The sequence below is a fragment of the Perognathus longimembris genome, chromosome 20 (genome assembly GCF_023159225.1).
Source record: "Perognathus longimembris pacificus isolate PPM17 chromosome 20, ASM2315922v1, whole genome shotgun sequence".
Classification (NCBI taxonomy): domain Eukaryota; kingdom Metazoa; phylum Chordata; class Mammalia; order Rodentia; family Heteromyidae; genus Perognathus; species Perognathus longimembris.
In genome coordinates this window covers 25,246,736-25,269,366 of record NC_063180.1, presented here as the reverse complement: position 1 = coordinate 25,269,366, position 22,631 = coordinate 25,246,736, and the positions used below count along the sequence as shown (strand labels likewise).

Below are 22,631 nucleotides of genomic sequence, written 5' to 3'. Positions count from 1 at the left end.
TTCTGATGTAGGTGACTGGCCCAAAAGTTAGCAAGAACCTGAGCATGGAGACCATGTACCGGTTCTGTTTCTTCCCTGCTGTTAGGAGTTATTCCTCACTATAGGGGTGGTATTTTTCACCACTGACACCACATGTCTGGGCCTAATGGCCTGGGCCAGCGGCTGTATGCTCCTGGTCCTGCACAGACACAGGCAGCGAGTACAGTACATCTGCAGCCACAAGCTCAGCCCCAGGGCCTCCTGTGAGATGGGAGCTGCTCTCAGCAGGAGGGAGGGAGAGTACTGTTAGAAATCCAAGACCAAACTGGCAAGATCAGAAAAGAAACATCCTCTGACACATTATTTTTAAAATGGCTGGGCACTGCTGGCTCACTCCTGGAATCCTACCTACTGTGGAGCCTGATATCTGAGGATTTGGTTTGAAAACCAGCCCACACACTCCAGTTAACCACCAGAAAACCAGAAGCAGAGATGTGGCTCAAAGTAGTAGACTAGCATTGAGTAAAAGAGCTTAGGGACAGTGCCCTGTCTTTGAATGCAAGCTCCAGGACTGATATATATGCCTTGAAACTCCTATATAAACACAAGCCCATCAGAATAACCGATTTCCTAACACAAACTCTCAAGGCAGGAAGGGCACTGACCCTCACATTGAGAGAGCATGACCACCAATTTATGTTAGTTTTTCCACCAAGGAAACATCAGAGAATATTCAAACACACTGTCAAAAAAAAAGAAATTTGGGGTTCACACATCTATAGCTATCTGACTTTTCACAAAGTAAAAATGGGTTCGTTCAAACAGTTGCTCTGAGGCAGATTGTGAACCCCATTGGCCACCTGCGTGTGACCTGGCATGCTCTGTAAGTGTTGTAACCTCATTGGCCACCTGCGTATGGCAAGCTTGACCATGTGGTATTTGCCTTTATAACCCCACCCCAAGCATGGCCCGGAGCAGGAGGTCCCAGCTCCCGAGTCTGAGCTGCGGCCCTGGCTGGCCAGTATACTTTTTACTTCCCCAATAAATCCATCTTTTTACTTGAAAAAAAAAAAAAAAAGAAGTGAAAATGTACATTGGAGAAAAGGCGCCATCATCAACAACTTGATTTCAGGAAACTGAGTCTAAACAGGGAGGAAACAGAAATTAGATCCCTAATTCTCACCCCATACCAAAATCAATTCAAAATTTGGATCAGAAATCTTATTAGTAGCCTCAAATCTACTACAGGGAGACATAGTGATAAACACCTGAAGATTATGTTAGAAGCAAGCATTTTCTGAAAAGGACTTCAGTTATTCCCCCCAAAAAAGCCAAAAAAAGCCAAAAAAGCTGAAAATATTGTAAGCAAATGCTACACCAAAGGGGCCTCACTTAGTGATCGCCGTGCTATGATTTCCACTGAAGGCTGTCCCTGTACACAATTAAATAGTTGGGAAGTCATTTTTCATTTCTTCTAAGTCTAATAGCTAGGAATGACTTCCAGTAACTTTCACACTTCAGAGATGTTTGTCTAAGATCACCTGAAGGGCTGGGAATATGGCCTAGTGGCAAGAGTGCTTGCCTCCTACACATGAAGCTCTCAGTTCGATTCCCCAGCACCACATATATGGAAAATGGCCATAAGGGGCGCTGTGGCTCAGGTGGCAGAGTGCTAGCCTTGAGCAGGAAGAAGCCAGGGACGATGCTCAGGCCCTGAGTCCAAGGCCCAGGACTGGCAAAAAAAAATAATAATAATAATAAGATCACCTCAAGTCCCCACACAAGTGCTGTCACCTCTCCTAGAGCTGAAATGATAATCATCTCCCAGACAGGCAATGACCTCATGGCACCCCAACCTTTATCTCAGCCTGAGACTCCTGCCTTGGTACAGCTGCTTGCACTGAGGCCAGGACAGCACCTGCCCCGTTGGGTAAGTGCACCTCCTTTCTATGCAGACATCAGGAACCTGGAGGAGAGAAGGGTGGTCTGGAAAACAGACTGGGGACATCCAATTCTTTTTCCCCTCTAGGGTCAAGACTGAACACAGAACACAGCAGAGAGACTTTCTCAGGCTTTCTGACACAAGATCACCTGAGCTTCTTTAAAATATCTCTTTTAAATTGTATACTGTATTTGCAGGGTAAATCCTGTTTCTAACTCATGTTATATTGATGCAAATATTTTCTCGTGAGAAACATTGATTAGATGATTTTTTTTTTAATTTGAGACAACATATCTTTAACTTAACAATTGAGAACTGGCATGTAGTGCCAGTACTTTCTTTGCTATGTGATACACTTGCAAATATTGTTTCATGTTTTCTTTTGTTTTTTTAAATCTTAACTAATTTTAGTTATTTTAAATACTCTAATGTTCTTAAGTAATTGCATGGCCCTGCTTTTAATTGCATAATGAAATTTTGCTGCATAATTTTTTTTTGCCAGTCCTGGGGCTTGAACTCAGGGCCTGAGCACTGTCCCTGGCTTCTTTTTACTCAAGGATAGCACTCTACCTCTTGAGCCACAACACCACTTCTGGCTTTTTCTATTTATATGTGGTGCTGAGGAACCAAACCCAAGGCTTCCTGCATGCTAGCCAAGTGCTCTACCACTAAGTCATATTCCCAGCCCTACTTCTGGCTTTTTATGTGGTTTATTGGAGCTAAGAGTATCACAGACTTTCCTGCCTGGGCTGGCGTTGAACCGTGATCCTCCAATCTCAGCCTCCTCAGTAGCTAGGATTACAGGCATGAGACACTGGCACCCAGCTTGCTGCATAATTTCTTGTGGTTATTTTTTTTTTTTACCAGACCTGGGGCTTGAACTCTTGACCTGTGCAGTGTTTCTGAGTTCTACCACTTGAGCCACAGTGCCACTTCCAGCTTTTTCTGTTTATGTGGTACTGTGGAATCAAACCCGGGGGCTTCATGCATGCTAGGCAAGCACTCTACTACTGAGCCACAATCCCAGCTCTTGCATAATATCTTAAAAATAACATTTATTGGGGGCTGGGGATATGGCCTAGTGGCAAGAGTGCTTGCCTCGCATACATGAAGCCCTGGGTTTGATTCCCCAGCACCACATATATAGAAAACGGCCAGAAGTGGTGCTGTGGCTAGAGTGGTAGAGTGCTAGCCTTGAGCAAAAAGAAGCCAGGGGCAGTGCTCAGGCCCAGGACTGGCAAAATAAATAAATAAATAACATTTATTGTTCTTATGTGCTTAATTTCTAGAAACTAATTTATGTATTTATTTCCTTCTATGTAAATACATTTGTCTAAAGGGCATCTGTCAGGGACCGAGACCCTGACTTGAGCCTCTGGCTAGAAGCCACCATAGAAAACATGCTAAGAAACCAACCATTGAGTCAGCACCACCTTGGTTGCACTAGATGGCCCAGTTCAAAGAGCAATAATAATAGATAATTCTTGAGAATAAACCTACCAGAACGTCCTACAGTCAAGTCTCTTAGCAACCCAGGTAGGACCCAGTGTATAGGAACATTTTGTGGTCAGGTCACTTAGCAACTCTCCCCTATAGCATGACCAGTAACCTTTTCACCCTGCCAACGTCCTGCTACCCCAAGCCAACTTCCTACAGGTGCTGAAGAACTGCCCCCTCCTGCTTCAAGATTGCCCCCTCCTGCTTTAACAGTATATAAGAGTGTGAAAAATCAAAATAAATTGGCAGCTTGAACAGACTCCCATTTGTCTTGCTGTCCTATTTGCGTCTCCCTCTCCCTTCATTCTCTCTCGTAGGTGGTCTCCCCTGTTGATGTCCTGCGGGTCGGGACAGGCATCTACTAAAATTTTGCACTATTTTTTTCCAATTGATTATATGTAGTGTAAAACAAGGAATCCCTCTGCCTCTTAGTCTCTCTGTGTGTCTCTCTTTCTCTCTCTCACTCGCTCTCATTCTCTCTCCCAGTACAGGACATGTAGGAATGCTAACTATTTCATAAAATACATTGTTCGTGCACATATATTATGTCAGACGAATTCATTAGTATGTTGTGGTGCCCTCTACAGAATATTTTTTTCTATGCCTTTCTTTGGGTTGTATTTTGCAACCTTTCATTCAGTGCAGCATTTCTTCTATGTTTATTTATTGTTAGAGTTGATTTGCACATTTGCAGTTGGAAAAATATATCTACCAGGAAAAATCTTCAACTTACTGTCTTCCTCGTAATTTCCACCAGGCTTGATAGTTTCAGAGAACAGATTGTGTGTATCTACCTCAGAAATATATTTTGTATTAATAAATATAAAAATATTAAGTGTTAATAAAATCCACTTGGTTCTATTAGCAAATTGTAATATGTAACAATTACATATCTGGATTATTTCCAAAGGTTAAGATTGTTGATTTTGGGATTGGTAAAATATAAAACTTATTATTCTTTTTTTCTTGAATTTTTTTACTAGGAAAATATTACTCCCCTCCCTCCCCCAGCCCCCGGCCTATATGCTAGATTCAGTGTGTGGCTCATGCCCATAATCCTAGCTACCCAGGAGACGGAAATCTGAGGATCATGATTAAAAGCCAGCGCAGGCAGGAAAGTCTTTAAGACTCTTTCCCCCAGTTAATCATCAGACAAGTGGAGCTGTGGGTCAAAGTGGTAGGGCACGATTTTTTTTTTTTTTTTTTGCCAATCCTGTGCCTTGAACTCAGGGCCTGAGCACTGTCCCTGGCTTCTTTTTTTGCTCAAGGTTAGCACTCTACCACTTGAGCCACAGCACCACTTCTGGCCATTTTCTATATATGTGTTGCTGAAGAATCGAACCCAGGGCTTCCCGTATACGAGGCAAGCACTCTTGCCACTAGGCCATATTCCCAGCCCAATGGCGTGATTCTTGAGCAAAAGAGCTCAGGGACCCTGTCTCCAACCTGAGTGCAAGCTCCATGACTGACAAAAAGAAAAAAAAAGTTGGATTCAAGGATTATGATCATGTTTCACTTATAAAGACCATAACAGTGAGAAAGGTGATCTTTAATATGGAAACCTAATAAAATAGCGGAGGAGATACTGCCTTCTGAATATACCACAGTTCCTTCCATTGCCAAGCTCAGGGGCCCCCAGAGGCTCCTCTGCTTTGGGAATATTTCCAGTGCCTGTGTCCTCCATGCACAGCGGGATGGGGACACACTGGGAAATACTCACCAGAGCCATCACCACCCACCCATCCCCACACACAGCCACCACTGATGAGGACAACGGCAGGCACCAGGCACAGATCTCCACACCCTTACCTGCCATCCTCCTGGAGTGCAGTGGATCTCGGAAAATTCCTCACCTGGGAAAATGCCACTCACTGAGTACCATGGCCTGCATCTTCTCAGCTCCCTTCATCACTCTCTGCTCCGGACCACTCCACTTGCTGCTACGATGAGACTTTTTTTTTTGGGGGGGGGGCGGTCAGTTGTAGGGCATGAACTCTGGGCCTGGATGCTGTCCCTGAACTGTTTAGCTCAAGGTTAGTGCTCTACCACTTTGAGCCACAGTGCGACTTCCAGTTTACTGGTGGTTAATTGGAGATAAGAGTCTCATGGACTTTCCTGCCCAGGCTGGCTTTGAACTGTGATCCTCAGATCTCAGCCTCCTGAGTAGCTAGACTGTTTTATGTTGTTGTTTCCATTTCACTTATTTTCACGATGACACCACTTATTAGAACAATACCAAAGTCCAACATCTGCGAATGGATGGGTTGGTTTCTGTGAGCCTGAGTTGGGGGGTCACCTTCCTCTTTCAGACAGGTAGAGGAGTCCTGGGAAATTCTTGCCTCTTTTGCCTGTGCACCTGTACGTTTCTCACTGCACGGACATGGAGACCCAGAGACCTGATTCTCAACCAGCTGGTCTTCGCCAACACCCTGGCTCTTCTCTCCAAAGGCGTTCCTCACGCAATGGCAGCATTCGAGTTGAAACCTTTCCTGGGTGACACTGGGTGCAAAGGGGTCTTCTATGTGCACGGAGTGTCCAGAGGGGTCACACTCAGCACCACCTGCCTGCTCAGCGGCTTCCAGGCCCTGAAACTCCAGCCCGGTGTGTCTGGCTGTGTGCAGCCCAGGCTGAGGTCTGCCAAGGGCGTCGCTCTCTGCTGTGCCCTCTGCTGGCTTCTGCATCTCCTGTTCAATCTGCCTGTTCTGACGAATGTAATTGGCCAAGGAGCAGCAAAAACCTGAGCACAGAGACCATGTACAGGTACTGTTTCTACACTCCTGAGATGAAACAGGCACTCGTGATCAGAGCAATGGTATACTCTGTTACTGACACCATGTGCCTGGGCCTCATGGCCTGGGCCAGTGGCTCCATGCTCCTGGTCCTGCACAGACACAGGCAGCGAGTGCAGTTCATCCGCAGCCACACGCTTGGCCCCAGGGCCTCCTGTGAGATGTGAGCCGCTTGTAGCATCCTGGTCTTGGTGAGCCTGTTCCTCTTCTTCTACTCCCTGGCTTGTGTCCTGTCACTGTACAGCATGTATGTGGGGACCCGGAGCTCTTGACTGGTGAACTTGTCCTACTTGGTGTCCTCCAGCTTCTCTACTCTCAGCCCCTTGGTGTACATCTTTAGTGATGCCCACATCTCCCAGATCTGCTCTGCTTGCTAGGCACGAGGTTGATGCCAGGGTCTGGTGTCTGGACTGTCAGCATTCTCCAGTCTGTGCCCCTGACAGTTGTGGACTTATCTGATTTGGAAGATCATGTGCAATACCTTTGAGATGGTATACTGAGTAGATCATGGTTCCATCCTGCTGATTAAACTGCCAAAAATAAACATTGTGTAAGTAATTACCCACATTTTTGATAATTTCTGAAAAAACAATTTTACACTTACATGAACATATATCAAGCCATTTCTTTTCTGGGAGCATTTCCATGAGAATCAACTTGGAGACCAGCATCCCTCAGCACTGAGCTCTGCTCAGCGCATCCCGCGAGGCCCCTGGTGGGGCTTCACTGCCCTCTTCCCAATCCCTGCAGACCAGCTGCAAAGGTGCCTGGACATCAAAACAATCACCTCATTTCTCAGTAAGCTTTCTTTCTTTTTTTTTTTGGCCAGTCCTGCTTGGACTCAGGGCCTGAGCACTGTCCCTGGCTTCTTTTTGCTCAAGGCTAGCACTCTGCCACTTGAGCCACAGCGCCACTTCCGGCCATTTTCTGTATATGTGGTGCTGGGGAATTGAACCCAGGGCCTCGTGTATATGAGGCAAGCACTCTTGCCACTAGGCCATATCCCCAGCCCCTCTCAGTAAGCTTTCTGTCACGGCAACAAAACACCTGAGAGATATGGAGAATGAGACAGGCCTAGGCTGAAAAGAGAGAGAAATAGGAGAGAAAGAGAGAGTAAAGGAGAGAGGAAGATGGGGGAAGAGATATTTGTGGGAGAAAGGGTGAAAGGTGGAATGAAGGGAGGGCAGGGGAGAAAGAGACCTACCACTAAGAGAAAGTACCTACCACTAAGCCACATTCCTAGCCCCTCCAGGAGACTCTTATCTCCAATTTCCTACTCAGAAAAAACTGGAAGTAGTGCAGTGGCTCAAGTGGTGGAGCACTAGCCTTGAGCAAAAGAAGCTCAGAGACAGAACCCAGGCCCTGAGTTCAAGTCCTAGGATGTGCTTCTTTTTTAAGTGTAAATTTAGGATTCATGTTGCTGTAGTTTGGATATCGAATTCCCCAAAGGCCATATGATAAAGGATTGTGCCAGTTTGGAGGTGGGCTAAATGCAAGGAAGTTAGATCCTTGGGGGGTGAGGCTTAATAGAAAGAACTTGGCTTACTGGGCAAGGGCTTTAATTGAAGGAAGTTAGGTCATTATGGACCAGGCTTAATTGGAGGTAGTTTTCACCATGGGGGTGTGGCCTTGACAGATACTGGGATCAAGGTACTTTCTCTGTGTCTCTTTCTCCCCTGCCCTCCCTTCATTCCACCTTTCACCCTTTCTCCCCCATTCTCCCACAAATATCTCTCCCCTATCTTCCTCTCCTTTTTTCTCTCTTTCTCTCCTATTTCTCTCTCTTTCTTTTTTGCCAGTCTTGGGGCTTGAACTCAGGACCTGTGCACTGTCCTTGAGCTGCTTTTGCTCAAGGCTAACACTCTACTGCTTGAGCCACAGTGCCACTTCTCATTTTTTCTGTGTATGTGTTACTGAGGAATCAAACCCAGGGCTTCCTGCATTCGCGGCAAGCGCTCTACCACTAAGCCTCATACCTAGCCCTTCTTTTTCTTTTTTAACACAACGTTAAGATAAAATCTCCCCTGCACACACTTTACATGCACAAACATTACACGTGTGAAACAGCAGGTCCTCCTTCCTTACACCCACCCACAGTCCCAACAACGGAAATCCCCTCCCTCTCTCTCTCTCTCCCTCTCCTTAGGAGCTTGGCTATATATGTTTCTCATGTAATGAAATCATGAAGTATTTGTCCTTTCCGTGGATGGCTTGTCACACTTAATTTTTCCATTTTGTAACCCATCACAGGATTTGTTTGGGGGGGGGGCGGTGAGTAAAAGGGGAAGTCCACAGAGGGGGCAACATTTTATTGTCTCCTTGTGTCCCTCCTCTCTGCTGGTCCCCACAACCAAGCTCTAGGAGTGGATGCCGCGCCCCTGCTGCTCTGGGTTCTCCCAAAACACCTGGAAGGCTGAGGGTGGGTGGGCTGAAGGAGGACAGACCCTGCAAGGGCGCTGGGGGGTGGGGGGGGTGGGAGGAGCAGCCTCCAGCCCTGCTTCACGTGGAGCGAGAGAGGTGCAGGACGGAACCAGGAGTGTCTGCCACGACACTCCAGCCCTCACAGAGATGAAGTCAGATGGGGAAGATGCGGATTTGATTTGGGGGATCCCAATGAAGAGAGCCCCAGCCTCAGAAACAAAATCCAGGTTCATGGGGACAGGCACTTCCCCTTTTGGTGCGACTGGGGGTGTGGCAACCCTGAGACAGAGAAACGAAAGCCACATCTTGTGTCTCTGCCATCAGCACAACAGGGGCTGTGTGGACAACGTCGCCCTCACACTCAAAGCCCTGCTGTACTTCAGTGAGATGGGAAGGGGGATAGGGAAGGGGTGAAGTGTGGGTACCCCAGCCCCCCACCAAGGGCCCCAGACTTAGGTGGCTCTTGGAAGAGCACATCTCTGATGGGAAACTAACTCCTTTCCAGGCCTGAGTCTGCACTCCAGGACCCAAGGGAAGATGGGTGAGTGCGTCCCTCCTCTCTGGGGACAGGGCCACCCCTGGGTGGTGGGGATGGAGGTCAGCAAGTGGGGTTGAGGCTGGGGATGCCTGAGGAATAAGGGGATGTTCTGGGGTGCATTCTCTGATGTTCTTTCAGGGACCCTCCCTAGGCCCATCCTCCGGGCTGTGCCAGGCTCTGTGGTCAGCCGGGGAAGTGCTTTGATCTTGTGGTGTGAGGGGATCCTGGAGGCCCAGGAGTACCGTCTGCACAAAGAAGAGCGTGGAAATTGGTGGAACCAAATGCTCCTGGACAACCATAGGAGGAGCATGGCCTCCTTCTCCATCCTGTCCATGTCAGAGGAGTATGCAGGCTGCTACCACTGTGTCTACTACGGACAGGGTACCTGGTCAAAGCCCAGTGACTCCTTGGAGCTAGTAATGACAGGTGAGGGGGCACTCAGGGGACCCGATGGACCCTGGGCTGTGCCTTCAGGAGAAGGGTCTATGCTCAGGGGTGGCCCCCTCTTACAGCCTCGTCTGGGGTGGTAGGGAGTCTACACTCAGGGAGTGTCCCAGGGAAGGTCACCAGGAAGGGGATGCACCCTTCACAGAGGAGAAAGGGGGCCACCATTACCAACATCCATAAGGGATGGGTGGGCAGGGAAGGTGCTGGAGGCCACAAGGCAGATGTACTACAGAGGGGTCCTTAGGAATACCCTTGTAACTCACGTTCTTCCTGTGCCCACTCACAGAATCCTCTGAGGGTTCCAGCTCCCCACCCCTGAGGAACATGCCAACAGCAGGTGAGCCCGGAAGCCTCTGCCCAGACATTTCTGCCCATCCAGGTCCAGCTCCTGTCTGGGCCCCACCCTGGTCTAGGCAGGTCAAGGTCAGGAAGAGATGCAAGTGGAGATCCCAGAATCCCAGAAACAGAAAGGGGACCACAGGAGGGTGGAGCCAAGGCAGAGTGAGATGCTAGCCCCAGCCAGGGACAAGTGCAAGATGAACGGAGGTGGAAAGCAGGGAGCCAGACACTCACCTCCCATCCCCTGACACCAGGCACTATGGAGCAGCCCCTCACCCCCCCGAGGTGGGCCTGAAGAGAGATAGTGGGGGCTCCCTGGGGAGGTTGAGGTTGTGCCCAAGAGGCCAGGGCTCAGCTTATGGGATCTGTCCAGCCTCCTCTAGGGGTGCCAACTTGGACAACACACTGGGGTACCCAAGCCTCTGTGTGTCCAAAGGCCAGGTCTCACGTTCCTTTCTGTGCTGCCTTTGGCAGTGGTGACCTCCTGGGAGAGGATGCCCAGAGGACACAGGTCCGCAGTGGGCTGTCCCCTCTGCACAGTGACAGTGACATTATTTGGGATGGGGGTGCAGGACCGTGACAAGGGTGCTCAAGGCCTTGCCCTGCAGCTCCGGGGCTCAGCTTTGGTGAGACAACAAGTCTGGAAGTCAGATTCCCCAAGTCCACATCCCAGCTCTGCAGCTTCCCGCTGGGTGACTTAGGGCAGGTGAGGGTCTCTGAGCCTCAGTTCCCCACCTGTAAACTGGCTGCATGGGGGCTGGCATTTCACTGTAAGACTGAAGGTAGGAGGAACAGTACAAATGCCCAGCAGGCACCTGGCACACAGCACAATGTCACTTGTCCCCAAGGACTGGAAAGCTACTGGCAGATTCTCACCGGGGCCTCAGTGGGCTTCTTCCTTCTGCTCTTCTTCCTTCTCCTCCTCCTCCTTTGGCACCGGAGTCGGAGCAAAGGCAGGAAGTCAGGTGAGTTAGCGAAAGGGGACCTTGCCATGATGAACCAGTGGACCACACCAGCTGTTGCAGGGTCTCAAATCTGAAAACCTAAACAAAAAACACTGGAGGTTGGCACCTGTGCTAGCCTCAGGTGTTCTGTGGCCCTGGAAGCCTTCAGACGTGTGCAACCACCTGTTTTCCCCTGCTCTACCCCGGCGAGGGGTCTCTACCCCTCTGAGACCCTTTCTCTCTGGTGTCCCACAGGGACTGCAGAGTCAGCACCTGGGGACAGAGGCCTGCTAGGGAGGTAACTCCTGCCCTACTGCCCAGCCTCCCTCCTGCTGGCACGCCCCCTCTCACTGCCTCCTGACACACACCCCCACCCCCTTGTCTCCCCAGCTCCAGCCCAGCTGCTGCTGTCCAGGAAGAAATCCTGTGTGAGAACAAGTGGGACAGGCCCTGGAGAGGCTGGGGGCTCTGCATCACCCGGGGATGCGGGATGTGGGGGGTGGTGTCTGAACCCCACCTCTTCCATCTAGGACAGGGCAGGGCTTAGGGGACTCTGGACAGTACATGACTTTGTCCTGTCCCTGCAGATGCTGCCATGGACACAGAGCCCAAGAACGGGGTGGAGCTGGACAGGAAGGTAAGATACTGCCCCACAGGGAGGTTCTTGTCTTCCAGTTTAGCCCCAGGCCGCCCTCTCTGTTACTCAGCTCTCTTCGGCCACAGCTAACCCTGTCCACTTGTTGGCCAAGCAAGTCCTGTCCTCTCAAGGCCCCTTAACACCAAGGACACCCGTCTCCACTCCAGGCTGCACCGGAGGACCCCCAGGATGTGACCTATGCTCAACTGTGCCTTACGACCTTCACTCGGGGGATAGCAGCCTCCCCTCCCTCCCCAGCAGAGCCCAGCCTGTACGCCACACTGGCAGCCAGGAGCCCCAAGGGTGCTAAGGAGTGACTAGCCATGACCCCCAGCTGGCCAGCAGGTCACCTTCACAAGACCCACGGGAGACTGGCATTTTTCTGCCAGGTACTGAACACCCCACTGTTTTGGAGATGACACCAAACAAAAGAGAAAGGATAATAAAAAGCTATGCTGAACACAAAACACGTGTTATCCCTTAATTTACCTGGTTCCCTCGGCACACATCCGCATGAGCATTATGGTTTCAGTTATTACAAGCTCTGAATCTGACTGAAAAACCTGTGCCATTTTTCTTTCCCAGTAAAACCTCAGGCAACCCACCATGTGCCTCCTCTCAACTCATGAGACTTGTGTTTGAGGACTGGTATTCTGCTGCCTAATGTTCTATCCCTTGTAGCATGTTAGCAGGACTTTTACCATGCTCCTGCAGCCTGCCTCCTCTCAACTCATGAGACTTGTGTTTGAGGACTGGTATTCTGCTGCCTTGTAGCATGTTAGCAGGACTTTTACTACATTCTAATTTCCTGAGTTTAACTTTCCAGTTCCCTAATTTTCTCACCAAATGCCTCTGGTCATGATGGGACAGACTTCACTAAGCTTCCTCTAATACCTACTTTCTAAGCAAAGCTGGATGTCACCTCCCAACATCCCAGGGCTCTTGCCCGCTCATTCTTAATTACCCTCATCCCAGCCAGCATTTACCCAGCATTCTTTTTTTCGGCCAGTCCTGGGGCTTGGACTCAGGGCGTGAGCACTGTCCCTGGCTTCTTCTTGCTCAAGGCTAGCACTCTACCACTTGAGCCACAGCGCCACTTCTGGCCGTTTTCTGTATATGTGGTGCTGGGGAATCGAACCTAGGGCCTCATGTATACGAGGCAAGCACTCTTGCCACTAGGCCACATCCCCAGCCCCTTACCCAGCATTCTTTATCGCAGTTGACCTGTGCCATCATTCACAAAACATTGGGGATTACTTTCCTGCCTGTGTGGGGTCAGGGTGCTGAGGCTTGTTTAGTACTTGTAAGGCTCAAGCCCCAGTGTGCATACAATTTTTTTTTTTTTTTTTGCTGATGGGGCACTTTGAGCTTTTGTGCTGGAGGCTCTTTAATTACAGCTCTACTTCTCACACTTTGGTGGTGAACCAGAGATGTCTTGAGACTTCCCCGACTGCCTTGGGATCAGAACTCTCAGATGTTTCCTTGCTAAGTAGTTAGAATTACAGAAATTAAGCAATGGCACTCTCAAGGCCATGACCCTGCTCACCAGATCCAGACTTCTGCAAATGACTCACCATCACTAGGTCACTTGCATCTGCTGCCCAAATAAACCCTTCCCATGCTACACAATGCTTGGCCTGACCCAGCCCAAACAAGAGGGCAGCTACTGAGTATTATCTCCTTTACTGCTCTAGCCCCTACAGGTCTACCTGCTTGGGACACACAGGGTGGTCACCAGAGGGAGCTGCCTCAGACCTACCTAAAGTTCTCACAGAAAAGGGGGGAGGGAGATCAGTGGGAAGGAGCAGCACCTCAATAAATACCAACTTCCAAGTGTTGATTGTTTTATTGACTGGAAAACTAGACAATCATCCAGCCCAGCCAGGGTGGGCTCAGTCCTCCTCCTCGTCATCCCCGGCTCCAGCCCCACCCTGGCCCTTCTTGGCATTTTTCCTCTTCACACGGCCTGGGCGGCCTCCCCCATAGGGAGAGCGGAGGGAGAAGTCAATGTGCTTCTGGGAGTCCAGGCGCACTATGAAGGACGGGATGTTCACCACCTGTTTGCGAACCCTGGAGGGAGGAAAGCAGGTAAGTGGGATGACAGGACCACTGAGGCCCTGCCCTCACTTGCTTTGAGCCCATTTGCCTGGCACTGTGGCTGATGAGCATTCCTGAAGCATACCACGTGTCAGGCCTCGATCCAGAGCATGGAGTAACCCAAATAAAAGCTCTAAGGGTTCCCAAACTCAGAATCCTGAGGCTCTCTTCACTTCAGACAGTAAACACTATGTGATACTCTGGACCAGAAGGGGTAATGAAGGAAAGAGGCAAGTAGTACTCAGATAAATTCCCACTTGCCTCTTGGTTGACCACCTCAACCAACCAAGTCCCCCTACATTACTGCATGTGAGTATCAAACTTAAGACTGTGAATTAACTCATGACAATAGTGATGACAAAGAAGTAGAATGCAGTGATGACAGGGTTGGACAGGACTTGCTACAAGCGCCCCATACAAAGCTAACGCTGTCCAAACGGGACAGGCCCCATCCTCACCCACCCAAAAGGGCACTAAAAGGTGTTACCTGTCCAGCAGCTCACAGCCTGGGAGAGGCCTTCGCAAGGTGTACGGCTCAGGCCGCAGTGACCCTTGCGCTGGGCTATGGGGGAATGAGGCTGACCCCAGGTCACCCTCCACCTTTTTGAAGGGTGTCAATCTGTACCCTCAAGGTGAGCTCACACCTGTCAGCTCCAAGGGCTGCACAAGAGATAGGGACAGGCTTAACACAGGAGACCACGGGAGGGGATGGGCTGGGGAAGACTCCAAGGGCAGTACCTGATGTGGCGCTGGCGGATGAGCACACGGGCATGGTGGATGGACTTGGCCAATCCCAGCTTAAAGACCTGAGTCTGTAGGCGCCTCTCCAAAAAATCCTCAATCTTCAAACCCAGGATGTAATCAAGCTTCATCTTGCCCTCATCCAGCACCCCAATGCGAACAAGCCGACGCAGTAAGGCATTGCCTGAAAAACAGCAGTGAGCATTCAGGGTCCTGACCCCAGGACAGCCAGGCTCACACCCTGGCAACTCTAGATGTGGGTAGAGGCCCAATGGCCAGCCAAGTCAGACACACTAGCATGGAAGACTCCGCGGAGTATTTTAAGCAGGGAGATACCTGTCATGTACATTCCCTAACACAATCAAATACCGTCCCAACTTCTAACTTCTTATACTGCTAGGCAAAAATAACACTGGCTCCACAGGCTCCCTTTGGCCAGTGCTGATACTTATCCAGTTTTGTGTCTAGAAAAGTCATCCCCTAAAGCCAAACCTACCTAAGGTTTGTTGCCCAGGTAGATGCAGTTCAGGGAGAGGGTGTTCTAGAATCATGAGCTTTTCAACACTCGAATGTAAGTTTTAACCTTCGCCCCCCCAAAAAACGCACACAAAAGCGTCAGCCTTCATCTTTTAGTGTCAGGTTCCAGCTTGGAACCTCAGCACCCCTGTACTCCATTCCATTCCTCTGCTGGGGGCCCCCATTACCCACCTTCGAACAGACGTCGTGGGTCCTTTTCATCCAGCGTCAGCAGCTCCCGAGCAGCCTTGCGGATCTTAGCCAGGGTAAACTTGACCCTCCAGACTTCACGTTTATTCCGAAGCCCGTACTCGCCTGCAGGTGGATGGTAAGGGGGCAGCGGCAGGCTCAGGGTAAGGTATACACTGGACAATAAACCCACCCAAACCGTCCCCCGACCTTATGTGGTGGCCTCAACCAGCGGCCTTTTTCCCGTAAGAACACCCAAACTTTGTCTGTTACTCACCGATCAACTTCAATTCCTGGTCGAGACGGGATTTCTCGAAGGGTCTCCGCGGGGTGACATAGGTCTTGCGACAAACCCAGCTCCTGGCCACCGGCATGTTGGCTCTGCTAGGCCGTCAGTGCCTGCGCGAAAGGGGAAGATGCGGGCTTGAGAACCCGCAAAGCGCCTGCGCCGAAGGGCGCACTTGGCGCCAGAACCTCAAGAGGAAATCTCACGAGAACGGCCGGGAAACTTTTCTAATTTCAGAATCGTCTTTCCAATTAGCGCTTCGCCTCTCTTGCTTTTCTAAAGATTATTCCTAAAAGCTCGGAATCCCCACGCGACCATGCACGCCCTGCCCCTAGCACCGGCCCCGACCCAGGCTAGAAGGCCAGCAAGCAAAGCTCACCTACACGCCGGCGGGGGTAACAGAAAGAAGCGCGCAGTCGCCGAGCCGCGCTTTTATACCAACGCCACCGGCTCGTGGCGTCACCGCGCAAGACTGCCGTCTGCACCAATCGCAGGAAGCGTTGTTGACAGATGGGAAGGCAGTAGAGAGAAGCAGGGCTAGAGCGGCGCCGGGCTGGGAGGACCTGGTGTATCCACGTGGAGCCTGGAGTGAGCGTGCCCCGAGTCGGGCTTCCCACGTCCTAGCCAGTCTCTGGGCTTCCAAACGATGCGGGACACGACCTGGCCCCGTCACCCAGGCTCCTTCCAGGCGGGATACGACCTTGCCCGTCACCCAGGCTCCTTCCAATACAAACGCACCACAGAATTATCTCTGTTCCGGGTAAGATTCTGAGGAAACGTCTCCAAGCAGCGATTGCCCATTCCTCTGGGCAAACCTATATATAGTAAATACGCCTCATTACCACATGGAACCAAGCATGCCCAGGGGCGTTTCTTTCCGCCATTTTAAATTCTTATGCGTGTGCTGGGACCTCGAACTGGGCATGCCCCGAAGTGCGTCGGCCATCTTTACTTGTGGCACCGTGCAGAGACCTTACGCCGAGCATGCCCGAAGGCGCTTTGGCCATCTTTACTTCTGGCACAGGATCTTAACGCGGTGGGTGCCCAAAAAGTGACTCCCTAAACTCTTCTCACCCCCTTCGTGGATACGCATAAACTTCCACTCTTCGTTCTTTGGAGAAAAGCATTCTTTTGGAAGTACTTCCATTGTGGTCCTTTTACCTGCTGTAGGTAACTACTAAAGTATCTTTCAATTCTGCTTTATCACCTGATAGTGGTTTTTGGCTTTGCCTTAACCAAGATGTGAGGCCAGTATTTGGTTACAGCTCAATTGCTGGGTGTGGTGGGTCTCACTAAGTCTGCTCTAGGCTGTGTCTTATTGCCGGAGCCAGCCTAAGGCCTACATCAACTACTCCGACCTCTGTGGGCCACCACCTCCTTCCCCTGCAAAGGGGACCCCCATTGGAGGGTCTTGAACCAAAGTTCCTTCCAGTCCACAAGGTGATTTGGTGAGTGATGAAATCTACTCCTGTTCAGTCACTGAAACCTGAAACATTACAGAAAGCTTGCCTGGCTACACCGGCATTGTAAGAGTTATGTAGAAAGCCAGTTGAAGATACACTGGACATGAAGTTTGGTTCATCCTGACTTTATTCCAATTTTGCCTTGCTTTTGGTAGACAAGGAAAAAGACATCTTGGTAAAAACCTGAAGTAGTTTATAGTGTCTTTGGTTATTTGAGGGTGAAGTTGCCCTGCCTCAAAATGGACCTCACTATGGGCTGGGAATGTGGATTAGTGTAGAGTGTTTGCCTAGCATTCATGAAGCCCTGGGTTTGATTCCTCAGTGCCACATAAACAAAAAAGGCCAGAAGTGGTGCTGTGGCTCAAGTGGTAGTGTGCTAGCTTTGAGCAGAAGCTTAGGGACAGTGCCCAGACGCTGAGTTCAAGGACTGGCAAAAAAGGAGACCTTACTAGTTCATGTATGCAACAAAGTCAAGGCTTTTTTTTGGTTGGTCGTGGGACTTGAACTCTGGGCCTGGGTGCTGTCCCTGAGCTCTTCACCTGAAGGCTAGCACCTACCACATGAGCCACAACACGAATTCCCGTTTTCTGGTGGTTAATTGGAGATAAGACTCACAGATTTTCCTTCCTGGGCTGGCTTTAAACTGGGATCCTCAGATCTCAGCCTCCTGGGTAGCTAGGATTACAGGCTTGAGCTACAAGCCGCACCCTGCTAGTAGAGGCTTTTTGTTGTTTTTTGCCAGTCCTGGGGCTTGAACTCAGGGCCTGAGCACTGTCCCTGGCTTCTTTTTGCTCAAGGTTAGCACTCTGCCACTTGAGCCACAGTGCCACTTCTGGCCATTTTCTATATATGGGGTGCTGAGGAATCGAACCCAGGGCTTCATGTATACGAGGCAAGCACTCTTGCCATTAGGCCATATTCCCAGCCCCCTAGTAGAGGCTTTTTGTTGTTACTGTTTTCCCCCCAGTATTGGAGATTGAACTCAGAGCTGGGCACTCAAGTGAGAAGATAAGTCTCAAGAATTTTTCTGCCTGGGAATGTGGCTTAGTAGTATAGTGCTTGCCTAGCATGCATGAAGCCCTGGGTTCAGTTCCTCAGTACCACATAAACAGAAAAAAGCAAGAAATGGTGCTGTGGCTTAAGTGCTAGAACACTAGCCTTGAGCAAAGAGAGACTCAAGGACAGAGACCAGGCCCAAAGTTCAAGTCCCAGGATTGACAAAAAAGAAGCTGGACAGTAGTGTCTCAGGCTTGTCATCCTAGCTACTCAGGAGGCTGAGATCTGAGATTGAGGATCAAAGCTAAACTAGGCAGACAAGTATGAAAGGCTCTTCTCTCCAATTAACCAGCAAAAAGCTAGAACTGGGGACTCAGTTTAAGCAGTAGACTGCAACTATGAGCAAGCCCATGAGACCCTGAATGAACCATGAAGCCCTAATACTGGCATCAAAAAACAAGAAGACAAAAAAGAAAAATCAAAGAACGGAGAGGATAGAGAATGTATTACAAGCTAATTACCAGTCTCAAGTGGTAAGAGCTCTCCCTTGCAAGCATAAAACCCTGAGCTCAACTCCCAATCTCACTCACTGGTTGGTAGTGTTGCTCAAGTGTCAGAGCACCCTTTTCAAAAGCACATAGCCCTGAGTTTCAAACCTCAGATTGCCCCCCACCACACACACACACACAAAAAAAGGCCAGGTAAAAGCCCAGCGCTACCACTTACAGTGATTCTGGGCAAGTTATCTGCCCTCATTTTTCTCATATAAGAACCCACCCCTGCATGCTTGTGGCAGGGACTCAGAAATCACAAACGACATTTATTCAACAAAATTTATTGAGATCTAGGCCCTGTAGAAAACAAAGAGGGGTCAAACCTTAGACCCTCTGTGAAGAAGAAGCTCACAGTTTAGAAATAAACTACAAAAACAGCTCAACCAGTAAGTGATGAAAAGCTGTAGTGTTCCAAACCCTAGGGAAGCAGGAGTGCTGGCCTCCACCAGAGATGAGCCTGGGACCATCCAGGAAGGCTCTCACTGAGGCTCAGCCACGTGCCCTGGGCGTCTGGTGCTCACTGCAGGCTGGCCCACTGCAGGGAGGTGTAGACCACCTTACCATCAGGCTGAGGAGAGCACAGCAGCAATGTCTTTCTGACGCTGGTCCCAAGGCGGCCAGCAGAAACTAGATCTTGGAGTGGGATGGGGTCGTCAGGAGCCCAACACTGAGCAATGTAGTGGGCGTGGAAACGGAGCGGGTCACCTGCGGGAGGGAGACAGGTATGTAGGGGTTCCCAAAGGCAGAGAATAGGAAGATACTGGTACACGGATACAGGATCATTTCAGCACCATGAATGTGACCTAAAAAATCTACTTCTAGGGACGTTTCTTTTCTTACTATAGTAGCAAGGGCAGGCACTGTCATCTCAGGTACAGTGAGACAGAAAATTGTGAGACAAAATTATGGACAAAAACAAATATTGAGAGCCCCCATCTCAGTGGAAGAAGTTGGGGATTGTGGCATACCTGTCACCCTAAATGTGATGGAAAAGTAAAACTGGAGGATCACAGTCCAGGTGTGGGCCCAGGGAAAAAGCAAGACCCACTCTCAAAATAACCAATAGGAAAACAAAGGAGCCCAAGGAACATGTATGAGGCTGAGTTCCAACTCTAGTACTGGAAAAAATATATATATATAGTAGCACTCACATAGCTACAAAGCCACTTAATCACATGGAAATGATTAAATCACACAGGTTAAAAAACTTACAATACTTGTAAGACAAAAAATTATATGGGGGCTGGGAATATGGCCTAGTGGTAGAGTGCTTGCCTTGCATACATGAAGCCCTGGGTTCGAATCCTTAGCACCACATATATAGCAAAAGCCCGAAGTGGCGCTGTGGCTCAAGTGGTAGAGTGCTAGCCTTGAGCAAAAAAGAAGCCAGGGATGGTGCTCAGGCCCTGAGTTCAAGCCCCAGGACTGGCAAAAAAAAAAAATTATATGACTAGTAAAAGGCTGGACCTAAAATAATGTAAATCTGAAGGCTCGGTGGTAATTTAAATAACAGGTATCTGCATATCTATGAAAATAAGTTTTCCATAGACATTTCCTCCACCTTTTCTCCCATGGATTACATTTTATAAGCACACACGGAATTCCATGATTTTTGGTAACTAATGCTGTTGCCTTGACAACTATCACATTTGGCAACTAGCCTATCACAGTGGCTCCTTTCCAAATTTCCAATTTGGCTGTGAAGTTTCTGGCACATGGATCCTGAGTCTGTATTTACTTACTTAGCTGCACTGCAGATGAGCACCAGAAGAGTGCTGCTTGTCTTATGTTTCAGACACTTAAGAAAAAAATGACACTAATAGAGAAAAGGCAGCCAGTGGAGCCCAGACGCACACTCACCAGGATATACCAGAAAGTCACCGCCAAACTTGCCAGCACCACTGAGGAAGAAGCCGTGCTCCCACAGGTCTTTGTAGATGCTGTAGCGAAGCTCATGGGCGGGACGACCAGCATGGGGCCAGTCTTTGGACTGGACCCGCCAATCTAGAGGCCTAGCTTTAACGGGTCGAGGCCTGGCAGTGGCCAGCTGGACAAGCAGGGCCGATCTAGACAGCGGGGCCACCTCATTTGAAGGTCCTGGTTTTGAAGAGGAGAGAACTGGGGGGTGGGGGAGAGCAGAGAAAAATCTTGTAACTTCAAGGACAAAGTCTTCCCACTCCCAGGGAAAGCGAGCCAGAATTCCTCCATAACCCGCCTTCCCCACCAGGCCTCCGTCCAGATCCAGCTCTCACCTGTTCCCTCCGGCTCCCCAGAAGCCTGGCCATCATTGGCGTCACTCCCTTCCGCTGCTTGGCTCCCGCTGGCCTCCTGACTGCCGCCAGCCGCCCCTGAATCCTGGTCCAACCTCTGCTTCTTGGCGGCTTGGCCTTCTGCGATCTTATCCTGCAGCTCCTGCCGCCGAGTCTCTCGGGCCTCGGCAGCCAACGTGCTTTGCTCCCGGAAGCTCTGGTCTTGCTGGAGCTTGAACGCTGCCAGAGACTTAAGAAATAAACGTAGGGGGAGCCCCGAGACCCACTCCGCGGGCCCCTTAGGAAGTCAGGAATCCCGGCCCCCTACGCCCTCACAGCTATTCTTTCCAGAATGAGATCTCCCAGATCCCACCACCTCAGGGCGCCCTAACTCTTACCAGGTCGTGCTGGCGGGGATCGGGACGCGGGGCGCTGACCAGGGTCACGGCGCCGATCTCAGCCAGGAGCCGCGCCTCTTCCGGCATGAGCAGCAGCGGGAGGCCCAGGCGGGAGTTTTGGCGGGGCCCGCGAGGCAGGGAGCCCACCGTGCGGCCCCCGACACCCAAGCGCTCCCGCAGCGCCTGCACCGCCTCGGCCCCCCACACCAACGAGCGGCCATTCGCCACCTCTACCACCAACATCCTCCTGCCGGGTGGAGACGCCGAAGTCACCGCGAGGCCGGCCGCCCAGGGCTCCCCCACGCCCCCCGGGCCCCGCGGCCCCGCTCACCCGGAGGCAGTGGGCGTGGCCTTGCTCCGCCCGGCCCCTGAAGGGCGCGGGGGCGCTTTGCCGGGCCCGCAGTGGGCCACCACCGAGCGGCCACCAGCCGCAGGCCACGCCCCCACCCCGGAATGGCCATGTGGAGGACGCCTTTTGGCCAAGTGGGCGTCTTCCCTCGGGAGGTGTTGGGAGCTTAGCAACGGCACGCGCTCCACCCGACCCTCGATCTCCGCCCTCGCCCCTCTGAGCCACCGCGACTCGGCTCTTCCACCGCCTCCGCACCAGGCCCCGCCCCGTCCGGCCGTCGGCAGCCCTACTCCAGCTCGGGGCCCCACCCCCGGAGACCCCGCCCCTCCCAGCGCAGCCCGCGGAGGCCGACCCCGGGCCCCGCCCCCGTTCCGAATGTAAGCGATTCCCAGGTTGAGTTTCCTCTCTTTGCCCCACTCGGCAGCCCTCCCGAAACGCAAGGTTTTGGCGTCCGGGCCTCAGCGGCTCCCAGCAGCCCCGCAGCCTGTGGCCCCGCCCCTCCCAGCCACTTGTGCTCCCACGAGTGAATCCCACACCCCGGACTCTAGGTCACACGCTGTCTGCTGGCAGGCTCACCCCACTCGGAAGCGTTCAGTGTGCGTCCTCGCTTCTCCTATTCAGAAGGCCGCCCTGTCATCCGAGGAAGTCACCTTGTAAACAACTCATCAAGGCGGAGCCAGCCCCTACGTAGCGCTCCAGGCACCGCTTCCTATTCCTCCCCCCCACCCATCATGCCGACCCCCGGCGTCACTTTCGTCACCCCCACCACGCAGCCCAGCGCAAAGTCGACCCCGCCCACGCAAACCCCGCCCACGTCAGGGCCACGGCCCCGCCCCGCGGACCTTGCTGATCCCGCCCACGCCAGGGTCCTGGTCCCGCCCACGCTGACCCGCCCACGCACGTTGGAAAAATGGCTCGTGGCCACGCCCCCGCGGGCCGCGGAGTCCTCCAGGGTCCTGCCCCTTTAGCGAGTGTCCCTCTTTCCTCCAAAAGACTCGTGCTTCGCTCTTCACTAAACCAAGGTCTCTCATGCTCAGTAAACCAGAGCCTGTGGCTTCTCCCCCACCCGATCCGCGACCTCCAGTACTCGGGTGGGTATCTGCGAAGAAAGCCGAAGCCCGTACCTCGCCCACATCCGGCCGAGCGCCGCGATTGAAGTATGCATCTATCCTCGGAGACAGCCGAAGTTTATGGTCCCGCCCCCGGGCTGGGTGTGCGATCTCCGAACTGTGCCGGAAGAAGCCCTGCGCAGGCCCCGCC

The 22,631-nt window shown here is 51.3% G+C and overlaps 2 protein-coding genes across 5 annotated transcripts; both read right to left on the bottom strand.

The window, feature by feature from the left end:
- Nucleotides 1-13,364: 13,364 nt before the first annotated feature.
- Rps9 (ribosomal protein S9) lies at nt 13,365-15,508 on the bottom strand. Its single transcript, XM_048330220.1, has 4 exons — nt 15,354-15,508; nt 15,080-15,202; nt 14,369-14,555; nt 13,365-13,603 (listed from the first exon to the last, which is right to left on the bottom strand). Exons 1-4 carry the CDS (start codon nt 15,448-15,450, stop codon nt 13,426-13,428), a joined length of 585 nt encoding a protein of 194 aa, XP_048186177.1. The 5' UTR covers nt 15,451-15,508; the 3' UTR covers nt 13,365-13,425.
- A 3,124-nt stretch (nt 15,509-18,632) lies between these two features.
- Tsen34 (tRNA splicing endonuclease subunit 34) lies at nt 18,633-22,514 on the bottom strand. Of its 4 annotated transcripts, XM_048330206.1 has the most exons (6): nt 22,496-22,514; nt 21,948-22,001; nt 21,023-21,269; nt 20,628-20,874; nt 20,236-20,493; nt 18,635-19,080 (listed from the first exon to the last, which is right to left on the bottom strand). In XM_048330206.1, exons 3-6 carry the CDS (start codon nt 21,263-21,265, stop codon nt 18,893-18,895), a joined length of 936 nt encoding a protein of 311 aa, XP_048186163.1. In that variant the 5' UTR covers nt 21,266-21,269; nt 21,948-22,001; nt 22,496-22,514; the 3' UTR covers nt 18,635-18,892. The 4 variants fall into 4 exon arrangements, with proteins under 4 accessions (XP_048186164.1, XP_048186163.1, XP_048186162.1 ...); XM_048330207.1 differs by lacking the exon at nt 22,496-22,514 and having other exon boundaries at nt 18,633-19,080; nt 20,236-20,472; nt 21,948-22,097; XM_048330205.1 differs by lacking the exon at nt 22,496-22,514 and having other exon boundaries at nt 21,927-22,096.
- Nucleotides 22,515-22,631: the final 117 nt, after the last annotated feature.